General features: G+C 46.3%; 2 protein-coding genes across 6 annotated transcripts; both read right to left on the bottom strand.

Moving 5' to 3' along the window:
• Positions 1–2,310: 2,310 nt before the first annotated feature.
• Positions 2,311–8,808, bottom strand: CIART (circadian associated repressor of transcription). 3 transcript variants are annotated; one of them, XM_086718092.1, is made up of 6 exons: positions 8,569–8,808; positions 6,556–6,981; positions 6,335–6,410; positions 5,999–6,077; positions 5,775–5,886; positions 2,311–2,967 (listed from the first exon to the last, which is right to left on the bottom strand). In XM_086718092.1, the coding sequence occupies exons 1-6, from the start codon at positions 8,572–8,574 to the stop codon at positions 2,443–2,445; spliced, it is 1,224 nt and encodes a 407-aa protein (XP_086574218.1). In that variant the 5' UTR covers positions 8,575–8,808; the 3' UTR covers positions 2,311–2,442. The 3 variants fall into 3 exon arrangements, with proteins under 3 accessions (XP_086574218.1, XP_086574219.1, XP_025768440.1); XM_086718093.1 differs by lacking the exon at positions 8,569–8,808 and adding an exon at positions 7,582–7,671; XM_025912655.2 differs by lacking the exon at positions 8,569–8,808 and having other exon boundaries at positions 6,556–7,568.
• Positions 8,809–9,216: 408 nt separating this feature from the next.
• Positions 9,217–16,201, bottom strand: CC1H1orf54 (chromosome C1 C1orf54 homolog). 3 transcript variants are annotated; one of them, XM_086718096.1, is made up of 8 exons: positions 15,475–16,194; positions 15,237–15,358; positions 14,773–14,837; positions 13,473–13,556; positions 12,982–13,040; positions 12,470–12,583; positions 10,010–10,108; positions 9,217–9,305 (listed from the first exon to the last, which is right to left on the bottom strand). In XM_086718096.1, the coding sequence occupies exons 3-7, from the start codon at positions 14,816–14,818 to the stop codon at positions 10,013–10,015; spliced, it is 399 nt and encodes a 132-aa protein (XP_086574222.1). In that variant the 5' UTR covers positions 14,819–14,837; positions 15,237–15,358; positions 15,475–16,194; the 3' UTR covers positions 9,217–9,305; positions 10,010–10,012. The 3 variants fall into 3 exon arrangements, with proteins under 3 accessions (XP_086574222.1, XP_025768405.1, XP_086574223.1); XM_025912620.2 differs by having other exon boundaries at positions 10,010–10,111; positions 15,475–15,492; XM_086718097.1 differs by lacking the exon at positions 10,010–10,108 and having other exon boundaries at positions 15,475–16,201.
• Between the last annotated feature and the right edge of the window lie 141 nt (positions 16,202–16,342).

Raw genomic sequence — 16,342 nt, 5'->3', positions numbered from 1 at the left:
CCGAGGTGGGGCCATTAAGAGATATAGACGTTGGGGCGCCTGGGTGGCGCAGTCGGTTAGGCGTCCGACTTCAGCCAGGTCACGATCTCGCGGTCCGGGAGTTCGAGCCCCGCGTCAGGCTCTGGGCTGATGGCTCAGAGCCTGGAGCCTGTTTCCGATTCTGTGTCTCCCTCTCTCTCTGCCCCTCCCCTGTTCATGCTGTCTCTCTCTGTCTTAAAAATAAATAAACGTTGAAAAAAAAATGTTAAAAAAAAAAAAAGAGATATAGACGTTGCTGCCAGGTAGGTAAGAGGAGAATTAGGATAGTGTGCTGTCATGGAACCCAAGGGAGGAGAGTTTCAGTAGGCAGCATCAAGAGTGTCAAATGCTACAGGAGCAGGAAGCACATAGCCTTTGTATATGTGCTGCCGAAGCGAGCACCACATAGCCTTTGTAAAGGATCCTGGATCTAGCTATTGATTTGATGGAAGCTCCATTAGAATACCTGATTCTGTGAGATAATTAGTGACTCTGGAAGGTGCACCAGAGTGGTAGTAGCTAAGCTGTAGGGGGCTAAGGAGTAAGTGGTAGGAGTCGGAAAGATTAATTTTTTAGAAGTGTTATTTATTTTTGAGAAAAAGAGTGCGAGCAGGGGAGAGGCAGGGAGAGAAGGAGACACAGAATCTGAAGCAGGCTCCAGCTCTGAGCTGCAGAACAGAGCCTGATGCGGGGCTTGAACCCAACAACCGTGAGATCATGACCTGAGCTGAAGTCAGACACTTAACCGACTGAGCCACCCAGGAGCCCCAGGAGTTGGAAAGATTAGACTGTCAAAAATATGAAGAAAATGGGGTGCCTGGGTGGCTCAGTCCGTTGGGCATCTGACTCTTGGTTTTGGATCAGGGCACGATCTCCTGGTCGTGAGATTGAGCCCCACATTGGGCTCTGTGCTGGGGCATGGAGGCTGTTTGGGATTTTCTCTCTCCCTCTTTGTCTGCCCTTCCTGCCCCTCTGTCAAAAATAAATAAATAAACTTATAATGTTATGAAGAAAATATGAGAAAGAGGACAAGCAGACTCAAAAGATGTTTTCTAGAAGGGGGAGAACTGATCCCACTTGTGGGAGGAATAAATATTACTTGTAGGAGGGGCGCCTGGGTGGCGCAGTCGGTTAAGCGTCCGACTTCAGCCAGGTCACGATCTCGCGATCCGTGAGTTCGAGCCCCGCGTCGGGCTCTGGGCTGATGGCTCAGAGCCTGGAGCCTGTTTCCGATTCTGTGTCTCCCTCTCTCTCTGCCCCTCCCCCGTTCATGCTCTGTCTCTCTCTGTCCCAAAAATAAATAAACGTCGAAAAAAAAAATAATTAAAAAAAAAATAAAAAAAAATATTACTTGTAGGAGAAATAAATAAATAATTCAAGAACAAAGTTACAAGATAAAGAGGGGGATAAATGACACAGCAAAAGTTCCAGAGGAGAAAGGTAATCAAGGGCACAAATGGAGTGGTTTGTCTTAGAAAGGAGGTTACGCTCTCTGAATTCAATCAAGAGATGATTCTTCCCTGAGAACAGGAAACTTGAGCAATGGGGGAAAGATGGATAACCAGCTGTGAGAAACATGCTAAGTAGCCAATAAGAACAATGAAAATGACTGAGTCATCTGATACATCGCCAAGGCTTAGGATGGGAGAGGACATGGTCTGGATGGTCACTGGGACAAATGAGTCAGAGTGATATAGAGAGAAGGGTGGATGTAGATAAATGTACAGACTCCATTTCCGCCTCCTGATAACACGGGGCGGCTTTCCATACGTTTAGCAGCTGCAGCCTTTTGAATCAGGATGTGGCCTGTGTCTGAGTGGACTCCCCATTCTGACAGCTCTAGGGCACCCCTTCCTCATCACAACTAGCAACCCCAGTGACTGTCCTGGCTCCTGTGTCCCCCTTCTGACAGCAGTCGATTACATGTGCATTTATTCATAAGCACCAATAGTTCCCATCAAAGCAAAAAGCTATCCCAGAGCAGAAGAGCCTGCTAGTCTGGGCCAGCTGGAAGATTTCAAAAGTGAGAGACACAAAGGAAATGTACTAGTCTCTGAGACTACATGAAAACACAAGGCCCATTCTGAACCCTGTAACTGTCCCAACAGTGGTCCCGAGGAAGCCAGCAAGAGTTCCTTTTCTTCTCCACTGGACCTCTCTCATCCCATTCAGATTCTAACTAGCTGAGGCTCATGTTCACAAACATTCCCATCCCCTCTCTTCTTTCCTGCTGCTTAGAGAATAAATACTGGTACTTGAAGCAGGTTTACATTTCCTCCAATCAACAAACTGTTTAGGTATAAAATTTCTTTAATCAAAAGGATTGCTCTTCCCTCAACACAAATGCACACGTTAAAAGTAAAAAATATATATGAGAGAGACACATATTTACACAAATTAGAAACCATGGTCGCGAGTCCTGGGTTAGGGGTTGAGAGAATGGACATCAGGGGCAACTGAAGGATGGCTTCTCATCTGCTCTAGATGTCTCCCAGTCATCTCTCTGGCCATGGTGGGTAGACCAGGGTGGGACAGGGTACAGCTCCAGTCTGATGGCAGAGTTACTGGCAAACTGTGGCAAGGAGGTCCCTCTCCAGAGAGTTTCTTAGGAGCACTGGGGATGACAGGCGATGCTGTAGCAGGTAGAACTGAAGTGGTTGGGGCAGAGTGGGTGAAGGGCTGTACTCCATGCTGGACAAAAAGGATGATACCGATGCTGGCTCCAGTGCCTAAAGGACCGTGGCTCAGGGAAGTGGTACCTGGGGAACTGAGGGGTGGGTTGCAAATTGGAGTGGTGTGGGTCCAAGTGAGGTGCATGGCTGGCCATTCTGTGAGGTGCCAAGGCTGCTTCGATTTCAACACTAGATGTCCTAGCTGTGTCTCGTCCAACTTTTCCGTGGGAGGTGCAGGAGAGGAAGCAGCTGGATGGCTGTGGTGGCTTGGAAAATGCTAGAAGGAAGACACAAGAGAAAAAAAAATACGTGAGAGAGCTCTCAGATGAACTCCACTTGGTTGCTTAAAATTTTTCTTTCCTTGGGGACTCTGTCTGCAAGGCAAACACACCATGTTTTATGCAACAGATAATTTCCTGGCAGGCCATGATTAAGTAAAAATTTTAGTAACCTAATTAGACTTTCACTTACTTGACGAATACTTGCAAGCCTGTTACGTACCACATATATATCAAACACTGGACATCCAGGTGGGCAAAATAAAACAGTCCTGTAAGGTTTCACTATTTAAAAAATAGTTCATTTTAGAACTTATTTTTCAAGGCTGTTTTTAATATTTATTTTTGGGAGACAGAGAAACTGAGTGTAAGCAGGAGAGAGGCAGAGAGAGAGAAAGAAACAGAGAGAGAGAGACAGAATCTGAAGCAGGCTCCAGGCTCCGAGCTGTACAGAGCCCAATGCAGGCCTTTAACCCATGAAGCGCAGGATCACGAGATCATGACCTGGGCCGAAGTCGGACGCTCAACTGACTAGGCCACCCAGGTGCCCCGACTTCAAGCCTATTTTTAATTGGAATCATCACTTCCCAATTTGTATATTTAAAATTTTTCATTTCCTTTGGTTGAATTGTTTAAGAAATGTAAATTGATATGCAGGCAATGGGGTGCCTAGGTGGCTCAGTCGGTTGAGCGGCTCTTTTTTTGTTGTTGTTGTTTTTAATGATTATTCGTTTTTTAAAAAGAGAGAGAAAGACAGAGTGTGAGTTGGAGAAGGGCAAAGAGAAAGGGAGACACAGAATCCAAAGCAGGCTCCAGGCTCTGTGCTGACAGTTCAGCTCCAGCCTGAACCCAAGATCCGTGAGATCATGACCTGAGCCAAAGTTGGACGCTCAACGGACTGAGCCACCCAGGCATTCCAAGTGTCTGACTCTCTATCTTGGCTCAGGTCATGATCTCACAGTTTGTGAATTCAAGCCCTGCATCAGGCTCTGCACTGATAGTGTTTGGAGTTCTCTCTCCCTCTCTCTCTGCTCCTACGCCACTTGTGCTCTTTCAAAATAAATGAATAAACTTAAAAAAATTGTTTAAAAATATGCAGGCAAGAATCCTCCTGCTTATTTAAAAAATTTTTTTTGTTTTATTTATCTTGAGAGAAAAAAGAGAGCGCATGCATACTGCACACACATGCAGGGAAAGGATAGAGACAGGGAGAGAATCCCAAGTAGGCTCCATGCTGTCAGTGCAGAGCCTGGCTTGGGGCTCGATCTCACAAATGGTGAAATCATGACCTGAGCTAGAGGTTTAGCTGACTGAGCTACCCAGGCACTCCCTCTGCTTATTTTTAAATGAGTTATTCCCATAGCAATAATAATTGTGGTTGATTGAAAACAAGGACTGTCCATTATCTATAGGAGACTTTCCCCTCCCCATCATTTGAGTACCCCATAAACACACTGTTGTTTGAAGGCACAAAAAAATAGGTCACTTCTAGGGGCATCTTGGTGGCTCTGTTGGCTAAGTGGCCAACTCTTGATTTTGGCTCAGGTCACAGTCTCATGGTTCTGTGAGACTGAGCCCTGCGTGGGGATCTGCACTGACAGTGTACAGCCTGCTTGCGATTCTGTCTCTGCCCCTCCCCAAAGCGTGCTCGCTCTCTCTCTCTCAGAAATAAATAAAAAGTTTTAAAAAATGGGTCACTTCCACACTAAGTCTAAGAATCTATCCAACATGGGGCACCTGAGTAGCTCACTTGGTTAAGCATCCGCCTTCAGCTCATGTCATGATCTCACAGTTTGTGAGTTTGAGCTCTGTGTTGGGCTCTGTGCTAACAGCTCAGAGCCTGGAGCCTTCTCTGGATTCTCTGTCTCCTTCTCTCTCTGCCCCTCCCCCACTTGTGCTCTGTCTCTCTCTCTCTCTCTCAAAAAAAAAAAAAAATCTATCCAACACTCCTTCTATAGGTGTTCCATGGCCGCCCTCCTACCCTCTCGGTGATGTATTTGTTATGACCAGTCCTTGAAACCCACACTTCCAGAGGGTTTGGAACAAAGTACTTGGGTAGGAGTACAAAGAAAGAGAAGGGAAGGGTTTCAGGGCAGCAGAGGAGAAAGGATTTGTAAAGAAAAACTAAAAACTCTTACTGCATAACTCATTTGGCCAGGTAAAAAGCCTTCTATAGAGGCACCTGGGTGGCTCAGTTGGTTAAGCCTCTGACTTCAGTTCAGGTTGTGGACTCATGGCTCTTGAGTTTGAGCCCCAAGTCAGGCTCTTTGCTGACAGTACGGAGCCTACTTCAGATCCTGTCTCCCTTTCCCTCCATCCCTCCCCCGACACATGTGTGCACATGCTCTTTCTCAAAAATAAATAAACATTTAAAAAAAGTATTTAAAAAAAGTCCTCTGTATCCATGCAGAAAGCAGAGAAGCTGAAACGTGAGGAATAAGGTTAAACATCATGGAGTGCTTTTTTTTTTTTTTAAAGTAGGTTCCATATCCGGTATGGAGCCCAATGTGGGGCTTGAACTCATGACTCTGAGAACAAGACTTGAAGTGAGACCAAGAGTCAGACGCTTAGCTGACCAAGCTACCCAGGTGCCCATTCACGGAGTTCTTTGTAGTGATACAGACAAAATAGAACAAAAACCATATAAGGATCAAGACAATGAAGGAACGTTGGGCATTCCCTCCCGTGAAAAGAAACTTATTGGCAAAAAGGAAGAGACTTAGAAGAAAACAGAAAGAACCCATTTCTCCATGTACACTTCATTCTCTTATTTCCCCACCTCTCTCTCAGGTTTACAAGTTCTTACCTGGGTCAGTTTGTGCCTGCTACTGCCCAAGGATGACTTCTGAGCAGCTATACGAGGAAACCAAGTCTTTAACATCGCTTCCACCTGTAGCAAGGTTCCTAGGTAACGCTCCCTGTGAGAAAGACATTTACTTAAAATGCCATCAAGTGTGAAAAAGGCAACAAGACAGGATTATGGACATCTCCTTTTAATGAAATACTGAGGAAAGAACCAGGAGAACTCACCCCATCTGGGGCTTTTGCAAAACACCTACAATACGCTGGATCCTGTCCATTGCCACGCTCTGCTGGAAACTGCTCAATCCTGGGGTCAGGGAGAAGGAAAGACATGAAGGATTGAGATGCAACAATTTAGTCAGGTAAAGGAAGAACAAAGCATGGTTAAAATAGATTCACCCAAAGAAATGAAATCACAGAAGCACAAAAGAAATAATGTAAAGATTAAAAAAGAAATAAAGCTTTAAATGCAAAGATTTAAAAGAAACACACATTTAAAACATCAAGAGAGAAAAAGAAAGAGGAGAACCTAGCCCAAATAATTGCAACTAACCAAATAATTACCTCTCTCAAATCGACCCATCTTCAGCCCATTCAGTAGGTCTGTGAGAGGGCGGATGAAACCTTGGAGCTCTTTACACTGTAGGAAAACAGGACAAAGACTACGGGAGGGCTGAGAATTGCCCACACACCAGTACTGTTATTCCCCACTTCACAGGGTCCTTACTAGCCATCTGGGTGCTAAGCCATTCCAGTATTGTCTCCTTTCCCCTGCTCTTTCTTACCTTCTGAGCAAAAAGCAGGTCTCCTTCTGTGATACAACCCTGGATGTTTACAGTGGTCTGTAATTCACCGTCTCTCGATCTTTTGACCCCAGATCCTGCCATAGGAGAGGCCAAGCCCCGCTGTTCCAAGTAAGATGTTGTATGTTGGTTGCTGGAGACCTTGGGCCGTTGCCTGCAGCGGATAGGACCCGGTCGTGGCCGAGAACCTCCCCTCTGCCCAACAGGGTCTGGCCTGGGGCCATGGGCCCCTTTGTCCTCCCCCTCACTATCGGAGGGGAGACCAAAGTCACTGTTCACTGGGGAGGTGGAAAAAGAGGAAGAGAGAGAATAGGAAGAACAGGAAGAAACGCTAGATGGAGAATCCATAGGTTCAGAAGCAGGGGCTGGAGAGCAGCTCCCGGAGTACCCAAAGATCGGGACCTGCAACTGAAGAGCAAAGCAAGGGAGCATATTACCATAATCTGAAAATTAGGAAATGGACTGGGAGACTGGGGTGTACTGCATGGGATGATAAGATCTCTTCTCTCCTCCCCAGTATCACCTGTCTCAGAGCCGACAAAGTCCTCTCCTCCACCTGCCCCCCCTTCAATTAAGTACCTGGACTGCCCCTATGGGCTCCGCAGAGCAGCCCTTACTTAGTCTGACGCAGACTCTGTTCTTACCTCCCTCTGTTCAGAGTAAATTACCTGACTCGACACCTTCCGTCTCCCCACCCCGAACATTTGTTCGCCAGGTCTGTTCCCAACCTAACCCCGCAGCAAGTGCTACGGCGAGCCGAGCCGTAAATCTCCGGTAAGGTAACCAAAGCCACCTAGTGACCCTGTAGGGCCTGCTCCCCACAGGAACCTCCCGCCTCTTTCCAATCTTTCCAATCCGGAGCCCTGCACCAGGACCCTCTACAGTCGCGCCTGCCACGTGATGCTATTCCTCCCAATGCCCAATTCTGCTTTCGGTCCCTAAACCTACTCTCTCGGGGTCTGATCTTCCCGCGCGCGGATGGCTTCCCGGTTCTACAAGCCTCCTCACCTGCGTCGGGTCTGCTCAGTCCAGGCTGCCTCCGGCTTCTCCAACTCCGTCGCTCTCGGCTACCCACCTCCGCCTCTCTCCCACTGGGTCCCGCCCCTTCCCCCTCCCAGACACGTGCGGCGAGGCACGTGCCTTCCCCCTGCGAACACAGACCTCACACTCTCATTGGTTGTCTAACCGGTGGCACGTGACTCCCGCGACTGACTTTCACATCCCATTTGCTACAGCCTACTAGGGGCTCGGCCAATAGAGACCCAGTTAGGTGACGATTGGCTGGAAGGGAAGGATTCCGTGCTCCGCCCCTACATGCGGCTCGCGACCGGGACCCGGTGAGGAGAAAAGGCGGAGGGTGGAAGAAGAGTGGAAAAGGGCGGAGCCCGCGGTCTTAAATAGGATGGTGGTGGGCAGGAGACGTGCGGTTGGAGTGCACGGACGGGGTGTGTGATGTGAGGCGCGCGTCTTGGGATGTGGGACTCCGGGCTCCTCTTCGGTAGCAGACTCCCCCCTCCCCCTTTATCTCCCCTCCAGCTGTTAGAGCCTCCGCTCACGAGGGCAGCACGTGGAAGCCAGCAGCAACTTGGGTCTGCAACGTGTGTGAGAGAATGGCTGTATGCTACTGTGTAGCCTCCCCCCTCTGGGCCGCGTGGCCCTCGTGACTCTCCGATCTCTGGCTCCCTTTCCCCGCCTCCTCCTCCTACAAGTTGGGTGCCTCCTGCCCTGCTGGGTGAAGAGGGTGGGGACTGCCGCCGAGAACACCGCGTCCTCTCCCAGACTCCCACTGGGGCGGCTCCTCCGGCCCTTTCCTTACATAACCCGCCACGCACGTTACCAGCTCAGATGCCAGTCGGCCACGACTGTAGAGGTCAAAGCTGAGCTCGGGTGTTCCTGACTTTTCTAAACAGGCTCCTCCGGCCTTGCGCCCTGAATTCCGTGTTCCCTAACGTAGAGAACGGAGTATGGGTAGGTCCCTGATTTCCTAGATGATACCTTCATTTCCTTTATTTGTACCCTGGAGAAGATTCGGAAGGGTTGGAAGGAGGGAGGGTGGTAAGTTCGGAGTTCACAGAGTCCGGAATGGACTATTCGCTGCCCCCTGTAGTACTGAAAGTACAGTGCGGAGAAGGGGATAGGGGCTCAGGGACGGTTTGCTCATAGAAGGTGAGACACCGAAGAGACCGCAAGGGGGCAGCCCAGTTCTGATTAGGGTCTCGAGGATAGAGAAAATTAAAATGTGTCCCTGCCTGCCCTAATTACGCACTGGAAAAGGCACATTTGGGGGGGTGGGGGGTGTGAGTGGAGGAGGGTGTGAATTTTAAAAATCTATTCTAAGTAGTTTTTAATATTTTACATATGTTTAACAATGTGCTTATTATACAAAAAGGAAAAAGTGTTCTACATAAACCTCAACTCTCTTTTCCCAAACACAGCCTCAAAACCATGTGTAATAAAAGAATTAGACGGAATTGTCTGTGGTGCTCTTCTCCATTCTTCACAAAATTTCAGGTTGATTCACAGTCCTAATTATTCCCTCTCATTCTTTTGCCAGCTGACACCCTTTCTAATCTACCCTTCCTACCCCCCATATCCTGGTGCTCTCTTTAGTGTTGTGAGTTTAGAACAGAGCCTCTCAGGGAGTAGAGAGTAACCAGATTATTTCATTTATTTATCTTCCAAATTCCTCTTCCCAAATCCCCATCCAAAGATTTGTAGCAGCCTTCTTTTTCCTAAAAAAAGCAAAGAAAGGGAAAAACACCAGGCTCAGGTGGCTGAGGAAGCGCCCCTCCGGGCCCCCCACCTCTAAGAAAACTCCCCATATTTCAGATTCCAAGCTAGATTTCCCCCTGACGTCTCCTGGAAGATGTGTCCCCTCCCTTGCTCACTCCTTACTCTGCTAAATCTCTTCACACACACCCCCCATTAGTTATTTAGAATCCCAATTTTAAATTCCTTCCCTATAGTACAGGCCTCTTTTCCCTCCTTTTGTCTCCACCATCTGTGCTCTACTTTAGGGAACCAACCCCCACCCCTACAGCCTCTGAACTTTGCCTCTAGACTCTGCCAGGTTGTAAGGCCCCTCCCATTATGCCCTCTGGCAACCGCCGTATCTTGAACCACCTCCTGGCTGGAACCAGCTTTGATTCCTCAAGGCAGACTGGAAATCTGGAGAGGTTTTTTTCTCTATTTCATCTGCTTCTGCTGTACGAGGTGCTGAAGTCCTCCCAGTTCAGAAAAAGTAACGACTCTTGTTTGAAAAGTCTCTGCCTCAACATTTCCTAAACCTCTTTGAAATTAGATAAGATTTTTCTAAACGAGATCCTTCTTCCTTTTAAGTAGCTGAGAACTGACCAGGCTGGAAACATTAGCCAGAGATACTGATAAAAAAAAATTAGTTCACTGATTCCCCCAAGGCCAGTGGCTGCACTCTCACCTTCTACATGAAATACATCCCCCCCTGAACGAGGGCCCAGGACAGGAGGAGGGGAACAGGACTCTGCAGACTGGATACAGCATCGTTCAGATCTGGACTCTGCTAAAATACAGACATCCCCCCACGGTAGGCCAGTGTCATCCTTCCTAACATCCCCCTCCCCCTCTGAAAGGATAGCCATCTCTTTACACCAACCTCAGTCTTCCTTTCCTCTGAGCTTACAGAAGGATCCATCTCTCCTCCCCATTACCATAAGGAGTCCTTTCCTCTGTGCCTTTCAGCCTCCTGACCATGCCAGGGAGCTTCAACTCACTTCAAGAATGCACATTTTTATCCGTTATGGGCTTGACACTGTGTTAGTCAATGTGCTAGGTGCTATAGGGGGGATGTAAATGTGATTAAGATCTGACCCCTTTCTTCAAAGAGTTTACACTCTAAATGGAGCCTACCATATACTTTAAAATATTTCTTCGTCCTTGTCATCAATCAGCTTTCCATTCCTACTGATTCCTCCCATCTGTGGTCAATTATATTCAGGCTGCACTTTGGTCCTGTTGCCCTTTTTAGCTGTTGCTTCTCTTTTTTCATTATCAGATTTCTCAAATGATTGGTCTATACTCTCCCTCCCCTTCTTCACAATGTACTCCCTCTCTAATTCCACAAAAACCTTTTGCTTAACCACTCAATTAAAACTTTCTTCTTTGGGGTTACCGGTGACCTCCTTTTCTCTGGCCTCTTGGTAGCTTTGTATTGATTATATTAAATTAAATCTTCTAGATTCTAAAATACAAACTTGGCTATCTGCCTCTCCAGTCACTTCCACAGTTTCCCGGTTGATTCCTTGTCCTCTTTCTACTAGCTATAGGCACATTCATTGGCCTTTTGGTTTTCTGTGTACTGGCTCTGTTGAGCTCATCTACTTCCGCAAATGTGGCTTTGCACTTAGGACTGTAGCTCTGACCTAGTTCAGCTACCTTTAGGACACCCTCATAGGGCTGTCACCATAAATTCAGCTTGTCCAATACCAAATTTATAACTTCAGTCCTAAACCACTCTGACCTTCCTTCCACAGGTCCCATTTTGGTCAGCCATTTTTGCAGACATCCATATTTGAAACTTATTTCAACATTCTCCTCATTTATTGCTCATCTGAAATTATCACTGAAGCAAGGCACTTTCTTCAAAATATTTCTTATTTTTCTCCTCTCCATTCAAAATGCTACTTCCCTAGTCCAAACCTTTAATGGATTGTTTCTGGAATGATGCAAGTCTCATGCATTTCTCCCCACTCCACTGCATCCTGCATGCAACCAAATAGTTTTTCTAAAATACCATTTTCAGGGGCGCCTGGGTGGCTCAGTCAGTTGAGCGGCCGACTTCGGCTCAGGTCATGATTTCGCGGTCCCTGAGTTCGAGCCCCGCGTCAGGCTCTGTGCTGACAGCTCAGAGCCTGGAGCCTGTTTCAGATTCTGTGTCTCCCTCTCTCTGACCCTCCCCTGTTCATGCTCTCTCTCTGTCTCAAAAATAAATAAACATTAAAAAAAATTTTTTTAAATACCATTTTCACTGTATCTTTACTACACTGAAAAACTTACGAGGCTCCCCATGGCTTGTAAGTCCAAACTTCAGCCTGACACTTCAGATTCTCCTGTAATTCAGCCCTATCTTGCCCATGTGAAATTACCAAGCAAATATTAGGAGCCTTGTAAATTAAATTGTTTTTTCGTAATTTCCCACTGTACCTTCCCGTATACCTTCTCCTTCAATCATACCCTACCCACTAGACATGCATGGTTGCTCCATCCCCTCACCCCTGCAGCTCTTTCATTCTCTATTCTTCCCTCTAATTGCTTTCATACTTTCATAACTTAACCACCAATCAAAAGCTCACCTATCCTTCGAAGTGTATCTGAAGCATAGTCACCTCCTAAAAGTCTTCCAGGCAACTCCAGCTCGTACTGATCTCTGTCCTTCTACTGCCTAAAACACTTGCCTCAAATTTGCCTATGCTTTCAAATTTATATGTAATTTAACAGTGTTACAAACATTTTCATTTTGTTTGAAATGTTTTGCAAGTGTAAACTTGAGTTTTATAAATACTTTCAGGACAATAACAACATCATAGATTTCTTTTTCATCATCAGCAGCAGCGGCATCCTTCACAGCTTTAGTCATAGGTTTCATACACGTTAAGTACCACTGATCTAAAATTTAACTGCACCAAATCTTCCCAGTTTTCTGAATACAAGGTTAGTATTGAATCTCAGTAAAAGGTATGATGGCCAAGCTGAGCTGGGCACCTGCACTGGTGTACTAGTTATTTGGTTCCTTACCCCCCCCCCCCCAAGCCTATTATTCCAGCCCTCCCCCTGTTCTATGTATCCAGCCCTGGGATCTGTCCTGGGCTAAGAGATGTCTCATACCCTCCCCCCACCACCCTGCCATCCCCAATCCACTTACTGGTTCCATTGTCATTGGTTTCAATGTTTCAGGCTCCTGATGGTCTGTAATTTCTGTTTCGTGACTAATGGTAGTAGTTTCCGCTCCTTCCCTTACCTCTTTATCCAACCTGTTCTGCTCTCAGTAGGATCAAGAAACAGAGTTATCATTGCCTCCATCCAACATCCTCATAGATTCTCTATTTAGAGGCCTTGTCTCCTGCATGCCCCACTGCCCAAGACTTAAGCTCAGGAGTCCTCCCCACTTTATTGTTTGCATGGATTATGTACCCGTTTCCATTCACCAATTCTCTTGACTCAAGGACTGCCCCTCCCTCTCAATGTCTTAGCAAACCTACTAAGTTCTGGCTTTATTCTCCCCACCTGTGGTTAACAAATCTGCTTTGGGCCCACTACCTAGTTTCATTTCACCTAACTCATTTTTATTTTTGCTAATCATTTACAGTTCAACATTGCCCACTTTCTTTTTAACTGTTACCTATTCTGATGCTTTTAGATGTAGAGGTCACTCACCAGTCTGTCTTCTGATTCAAATATGGAGTAATCAACAGTGAAATTTACACCAAAGTCATCTGGGGGGGGGGGGAGAAAAAATCAGTAGTGACAAAGGAAAAAGGTAGCAGTAGGTCTAGAAATGGAAAGAGGAAGAAATTGCTCTGAATACTTCAACTTGCTCAAGTTGTAACATTTACTGGTGTAATCTAATTCTAATGAACTTTAATATTAAAAATGTTTGTGAGTGTGTCTGAATTTATATTTTCAATCTGGTATCCAAAATAATTTACAAATTTGAAAATTTTTAAATTGTTTCAACCCATTTCCAAAGAATTGAAAATCACTGGCTTGAGAAATAACGCCACAAGCCTTGATAAGGTCTTTGCTCATAGCCAAATTTCCTCTGATCTAGTTGTTCCAATTGCAAAGAGAAAGGCAAAGTCTCAGAACTAAGCATCCCCAAAACCTCTGTCCATCCTACTGGGGATCAGAGACGCATACATACTCACCATAATTGGGGGTGACTGTATAATAATAGACCACCTGATAATAATCATCCTCTTCTAGTCCTTCTTCATCCCCATATTCTTGTCCTACGGGGACAAGGACTAGAGGTCAAGGGGCATCTGGAACTCCTTAGCAAAAGAAGGACACCTGAAGTTGATCTCAGCTCTATCAATGTCTTTGCTTTCTGCCTCCCCTCCAAGGCCTTACTATCTCACTGGCCCTGTACCTCTAAACCCTTCTCAGTCTTTGGGGCTCCATATCTGTGCTGAGGCTTGTGACTCTGTGCCCTTTCAATTCAGGAACTCCTAGAGAGAAAATGTGTCTCTTCACATTCTGTAAACCCAAAATAAGACCTAAAGCTGAAAAAGGTAGGAAGCAGAGATACCAGAAATGAAGAACTCCAAATCTCTTCTGGAGAATGCTGCAGACCATATTAGATCTGTGAGATATCTTCTCACCTCAGTGTCTCACACAGAACGGAGACATACATCTTTAGGCTTTTGGACTCGGGTTTTAGTTCCCGATTCGCTGCAGACTAATGGAATAGCCCTGAAGAAGCCACTAACCATCGCTTTTTTCAAATGAGTCAGCTGGACTAAATGACCCATCTACATTAGTTTTTCTTCCTTCCTAGGACTAAAAATATGTGGCTTTGACATGATTAGGTCTCCAGGCTTCCTACTAAACACTTCCCTACGCTCCTTGAATGCTCTCCCTGAATCCCAGGCAATGACACACAAATCTGGAGGAAAAGGAAACAATGAGAGTACCTGGCAGACTGGGAACAAAGGAGGGAAGGAGCCAAGCTACTTTTGGGAGTCTGTCCCTGAGGGGAAGCCAGTTCTCCACTACCATAAAGGCCACCCCCTACTTCTGTGTCCTTACTAATACAAGGGGTTTTCTCCAACCCTCTGGGAAGGGTCCCTCACTAGTATCAGAGTGCCCCGCCTTCCAAGAGCCCACCTCTCTCCTCCACCCTCACTGTAGTCCCTCTCCCTCTTGTCCAACTCTGCGGTGATAGACAGCTGACGTGACTCTTGGTGGGGACTCCCTGTGTCAAGGGTTCCATCTTCATCAGCTGTCTCTGACAGGACTCTGTTTTCCTCCCCTTCTTCTGGCTCTACTTTCCAGATTCCCCCTACCCCCCACCCCGCCCCGCCCCAACACTGGACTCTGGCACAAACGAGTGTTATTACTCCCCATTAAATTGCACCTCTCATCCACTCCTCATTTTTCTTTTCTCCCACCCCACTTATGATAGAAGATCTGGCCCAAAAGCTCAGGGAGAGAGAGTGAACTTACCCAAGATAAGTGGCACAGCAAGGATGGCTACAAAGAGGACATCCATTCTGGATTCTGCACTATTGCTGTGAAAGTAAAAAAGGAAATTACAGCGTTTCTCACCAAACTTCCCCGCCTCCTGCCCTCCTCCAAAGCTGCTGCAACTCTTTTCCCCAGGGAGTAGAATTCCCCGCCCAGTTGCCGACTGACTAGATCAATGGTTGCTACCGGTCAGCCAGAGAGCTGCCCAGATTAAGAGAGAGGCAAAGTGGATTTTGCTGTGAACGTGTTCACTGAGCTTCCCCAGTCCTCGATTAGATCCATTCAGGACTCCGCTGACACTACCAAAGCAAGCAAGCAGACAAACCAAAAGCCAGACCAAAACCCAAAACCCGTGCCTATCTAGAAGCTTCCCCTCTGAAGAAGAGGACTCCCTCCTAGTCCTCACAAAAAGCTCACCCTCCCTTTCACGGTCCCTAACTTACCATCACTATCTAGAGTCCAGGCTTATTCACAATCTCTTTCTTCACAGTCAAAATTTTAGAGGAACTGATGAGCACTTTTTTCTAGACTGAAAAAATGTCCTCTCTTCTGCCTGTCTTGGACTCTGAAATACAAGAGCAATACTAACATCATTGTCTGATACCCAAAGCACCTGCTGCAGTACTTCTGATAAAAATCTCTCAGCCAAGGCCAGTTATTTCCTCTATGGCAAGTACTGACCTCACTTCATGTCTTTCTCCACTTTCTGGATACAGGATGGAAGAAGGGAGGAAACAGCCTCTTTCCTCGAATAGATGCCCCCCTCCCCACTTGCTATGCCCCCTTCATTCTATCCACAGGGATAGAGTTCATCTCGCCCTTCTCTCTGCTTTTATATTTCCCATTTTCATTCAGTTCAACTCAGAAGCATTTAGTAACATATATTCTAGGCCCAGTCGGATAGGCAATTCAGAGGTCACTGGCGAGGGAATAAGAATAGTTATGTTGTTTAAAAGGAAGTTAATAGATATCTATTTAACATCTACTACAAGCCAGGCACTATGAAAGTCTCTGTGGAACCACCTGTGGACAAGAGACGTTTGGTGTTTGCTCTTAGCACTTAGAAATGCTGTGCGAATAGCTCAAAGGAGAGATGAGAAGACTTGTATTCTCGTATCTCTTCTCCTGACTCAGCCTGCTAGCCTCGGAAGCAAGACACTGGAGTTTTGAGCACTGGCCAGCATGTTTCCACCATCTTAACCTTTTGCGGGGGAGGATTTGCTTGATGATGATGATTTTCCATGTAAATCTATACAATCTATTCCTTCAGCTCCTTTCTAGAATTTCCTGGAAAAAAATGTAAAACGCTTCTGTGGATGTACCCATATGCATTAACTCATAAATCACTTCCAGTAAGGAAAGGAAGCCCGATTCTCTTCGAACAATTTCTATAGTTGTTTTCTTTGTACTTTGATTAGTCTCTCAAAAACAATATTCCAGATCCCCTCACTTTTCCATCCTGGTACTCTTTTGCCTAAACGTTCCTCCCTAAAGACTGGCCCTACCCCCACCCAAATGAGGTTACAATACCCTCCTCTCCTACTTTAAT

Source organism: Puma concolor, chromosome C1 (genome assembly GCF_028749965.1).
Source record: "Puma concolor isolate L17-30 chromosome C1, mPumCon1.1.hap2, whole genome shotgun sequence".
Lineage (NCBI taxonomy): Eukaryota > Metazoa > Chordata > Mammalia > Carnivora > Felidae > Puma > Puma concolor.
The sequence above is the reverse complement of the archived record's forward strand: the minus strand, read 5'-3'. Positions and strand labels throughout refer to the sequence as shown.

What these genes read in the sequence shown, in the direction of transcription:
- CIART (XM_025912655.2), bottom strand. Translation starts at nt 7,005, where the DNA reads ATGCTCCCTTGCTTTGCTCTTCAGTTGCAGGTCCCGATCTTTGGGTAC. An exon ending in GATGGGTCGATTTGAGAGAG is followed by an intron (nt 6,078 to 6,334) that starts GTAATTATTTGG and finishes CCCTGACCCCAG; the next exon opens with GATTGAGCAGTTTCCAGCAG. An exon ending in TTGCAAAAGCCCCAGATGGG is followed by an intron (nt 5,887 to 5,998) that starts GTGAGTTCTCCT and finishes TCTTTCTCACAG; the next exon opens with GGAGCGTTACCTAGGAACCT.
- CC1H1orf54 (XM_025912620.2), bottom strand. Translation starts at nt 14,818, where the DNA reads ATGGATGTCCTCTTTGTAGCCATCCTTGCTGTGCCACTTATCTTGG. An exon ending in TACAGTCACCCCCAATTATG is followed by an intron (nt 13,041 to 13,472) that starts GTGAGTATGTAT and finishes CCCCCCCCCCAG; the next exon opens with ATGACTTTGGTGTAAATTTC. An exon ending in AACCAATGACAATGGAACCA is followed by an intron (nt 10,112 to 12,469) that starts GTAAGTGGATTG and finishes TCTGTATTTTAG; the next exon opens with CAGAGTCCAGATCTGAACGA.